A 3,645-nucleotide genomic window follows, 5' to 3' on the forward strand; every position below is an offset into this window, starting at 1 on the left:
GTTCAGATCCCACATGAGGGCAGTGACGCTGCGCCCTTTACAGCTAATATGGTGAAGAACAGCTCAACCTGGAGCTGGCCTGCTGTGAGTCGCCAGCGGTGGTGTAGGCTGCAGTGGGGCTAGCCGGCAGCTGACGTGAGCTGCCGTCCAATGGCCGGCAAGCGACTACCTCACCTGGGAAGAGCACAGTGATATGCCAACATGGGCCAGTGAAGCAACGTCCTCTACAACTAGACTGAAGAACAAAAGGACAGCAACTTGTCTGTTCCCCTTCCCCGATCCCGCAACGCTGTTTCCCTTCCCCAATTCCCCAATAAAATCGTTAAAAAAAGAAATGTGTTTTTTCTTAAGACACCAAATTGTGGTCATCTGTTATAGCAACTACAAGAAATGAACTCACATGGTATTAGACAAAAGCCTGTTGTGTCCTGAGAGTTGGGTGGCCAGTCTAACCCATGAGCCCTGAAGGTCATGGCTGCTGCCCTGTGACAGAGAGGAGAATGCATAGTGTGGGAGGAAGGGCGTCCTCTGAAAGCTGCAGCGAGTCCAGAGTTGAGCCACTACTGAGACCCAGGCCCGAGAGACAAGGAGTGGGGACTCAAGGATCCTGGCATTCCCACCATGGAAGGAAAGAGACTGCAAAAGTACTTACTTGCTCTTCCCCAGGTGTGGGAAGCGACAAGGAATAAGTAATGCAGAGGTTTGACTTGGTGATAATGGGAGCAACACACACCTGGTTGCTCTGTTAGGACAGGTGCACAATCTGCTTACTAGGTAATGTACTACAGTCATCTTCCCTTATCTGTGCCTGCGCTTTCCATGGTTCCAGTTACCTGTGGTACAATGTGGTCTGAAAACATTAAACGAAAAATTCTAGAAATAAGCAATTTATAAGTTTTAATTTGCACTCTGTTCTGAGTAGTATAATGAAATCTTGAGCCGTCCCACTCCATCCTGCCTGGGACAAGAATCATCCCTTTGTCCAGTGTATCCACACTGTATAAGCTACCCTCCTGTTAGTCCCTCAGTAGCCCTCTCGGGTATCAGATTGTCATGGTATCGCACTGCTTATGTTCAAGTCACCGTTATTTTACTTAATAATGGCCCAAAAGCACAAGAGTAGTGATGCTGGCAGTTCATATATGCCAAAGAGAACCCGGAAAGTGCTTCCTTTAAATTCAAAGGCGAAAATTCTCCACTTAATAAGGAAAGAAACATATTGTATGCTGAGATTGCTAAGATAATGGTAAAATCGAATCTTACATCCATGAAATTGCTTAATTTATAAATTAATCTTTATCATATGTAGTGTGTATAAGAAAACCATAGTAAATATAGGGTTCGGTAGTATGAGGCTTGACAATTAATTTTGCGAACTTGCCGTCATGTGTTTACATTGGCAGCACTGTACAAACAGCTCAGTAAGGTTTCATAACCTTCGTGTATCAGTGTCTCACAGCTGTGTTCGTTTTGACATGTGGTGGTGTCTTGCTGAGTGGTGTTCATTATTGTTGTTGCATGATTTTTTGTGCTGCCATAAGAATGTCTGAGCTTGAATTAGAGCAATGAAGAAACATTAAATTTCTTGTTAAACTTGGCGAGAGTCGAAGTGAAACCAGGGACATGTTAGTCCACGTTTATGGGGATAATGCCATGAAGAAAACCGCAGTATACAAAGGGAGTAAACGTTTTTCTGAGGGGAGAGATCACGTCACTGATGAACAGAGGTCAGAACGGCCAGTAATGAACAGTACTGCAGAAAACATTGCAAAAGTTCATCAAATTGTGCGTCAAAATTGTTGGCTGACTGTGAGCAGCATAGCAGACCAAGTAAACATTGATAGAGAAACAGGAAAATCTTAACTGAAAATCTTGACATGAGAAAGGTATGTGCAAAAATGGTCCCAAAGGAGCTCANCCTGTGGATGCTTGCTGCACTGGCCCATGGGCTGCCTGCTGACGCCACAACTGATTCTGAAGGCCCTTGGGGCTCCTGCTTGGCCATTGGTGAAGAAGACTGGGAAGAGCCATGCCGCAGGAGCAAGCCTGCACCCGCTGACAGGCTAGGCGGAGCGGCCCCTATCCCTTCGTGGACAGGCATGGCTGCCTGGATCTCAGCGCACAGGCAGGGGACATCCCAGACATACCGCCACTCTGGTTGTAGTGGCTCATCAGAGTCCATATCTCCACCTGCTGCACCTTTTCCCAGGACCTGTGCTTCTTGGTCTCCATCTCCCAGTACTGGGTGTCCACGGGCGCCATCCACGGGGCCTGGGGCTGGGCCCTGCCCACATGACTGTCATACCGGATGAAGGGCTGGTCGTCCACATAGCCCACAGCCAGAAAATGGGGAAGGCCGAGGCCTGGCTCTGACAGGGCCAGGTAGTGGTACCGGAGGGAGTGCGTCCCTGTGGAAACAAGGGCAGTGTCAGGCTCACGTGCACTCCTGGGTCCTGCACTGGGGGTCAGGTGAAAACATACCCAGAGTACTTGCTATCTTGAGCAAGAGCAAGAACTGGCATTTTCAGTTATAAAAAGAGGCATCCAAATGGTTTAAATACAGAATCAGTCAAATATTGAGGCCAAAAAGTTCATACCCTGAGACTTGCAACTTTACCCCTAGACAGTTCCTCACTCAGAGCCTATTTACTCATACTTTACAGTCATCGCTAGTAAGTGTGATCAGCTGGTTTCCCATCTCACACTTAACAAGGGTGTGATTTAAAAACAGCTGTTTGTGTGGAAGCTTAATTTATGTGGAATTATTCATTCCCCAGAGAAGCCAATAAAGGTCGGCCATCATTCTCAGCTTGAAACAGGCCTGCCAAGCTGTTTTTGACTCCTTGACTCCACTCCCCACTCCCTCCTGCCCCACAGAACACAAGTGAGTTGATCTCTTTTAAGTCCTCAAGATTGTTCTCTACCGTGTCTCCAGAAACACCAACTCATCTATTCATCGTGGTGCTGCGCATAAAATCCATCCAGCCGCTAGTCCCGACTCAAGCTAGTAAAACAAATGCTGTATCTTTAAAAACCCTGCCCCTCTTTCTCAGAGATAGCACGGCTCACTCCCTCACCTAACTTTTTAAAAAAGTATTTGCCCAAATGCACCTTCTCAGCAAGGCCTTCCTGCCCTCTCCCCCAGGAAACACTGCCCCCCCACCCAGCACTCCGGTGTGAGTTACTGTTCTACAGAGAACATCCTCCTCCAAGACATTCTGCACTTGACCAGCTTATCTTGTTACTAGACTGTCTGCCAAGGGCAGGGATTCCTACATGTATTGTTCTCTTGTCTTGTTTTCCCAGCACCTAGGACAGCTTCCATCTAGCACACACTAGGTGCTCAGTGTTTGAATATTGAAATGTGAAAGGAGTCAAACAGAGCACACACAGCTCTCCTTTATGCTAACGAGGGCCCTCAGTACCCCAGGTTCCTTCTGCCCCAAGCCCTCCTCTCTCTTCCTTCTCCCTGCCAATATCTCCTCATCCTCAAGGAAGCCCTCCTGATTCCACCCTGACATCCCAGAGGGGTCTCTGCATGCTGTGTGAATGACTGCGGGCTCCATGAGGGTGGGCAATACATCTATTCACCACTGTTTTCACAGGCCTTGGGGGAACATCATGCTTGGCACAGTGTGGGCACTT

The 3,645-nt window shown here is 47.9% G+C and overlaps 1 protein-coding gene across 1 annotated transcript in view; it reads right to left on the reverse strand.

Annotated features, from left to right (window-relative positions):
- The window catches only part of LOC109378301 (class I histocompatibility antigen, Gogo-A*0201 alpha chain-like), a gene marked incomplete at its 5' end in the record, with an annotated part of 14,841 nt that extends 12,383 nt beyond the window's left edge, over positions 1 to 2,458 (reverse strand). Inside the window, 2 exons of the mRNA XM_019634732.1 lie at positions 1,675 to 1,693; positions 2,096 to 2,458. Of these exons, the coding sequence (XP_019490277.1) occupies positions 1,675 to 1,693; positions 2,096 to 2,458 (382 nt within the window). The remainder of the gene's footprint in view (positions 1 to 1,674; positions 1,694 to 2,095) is intronic.
- Between the last annotated feature and the right edge of the window lie 1,187 nt (positions 2,459 to 3,645).

This window comes from Hipposideros armiger, unplaced genomic scaffold (genome assembly GCF_001890085.2).
Source record: "Hipposideros armiger isolate ML-2016 unplaced genomic scaffold, ASM189008v1 scaffold_1857, whole genome shotgun sequence".
In the NCBI taxonomy this organism is placed as follows: Eukaryota; Metazoa; Chordata; class Mammalia; order Chiroptera; family Hipposideridae; genus Hipposideros; species Hipposideros armiger.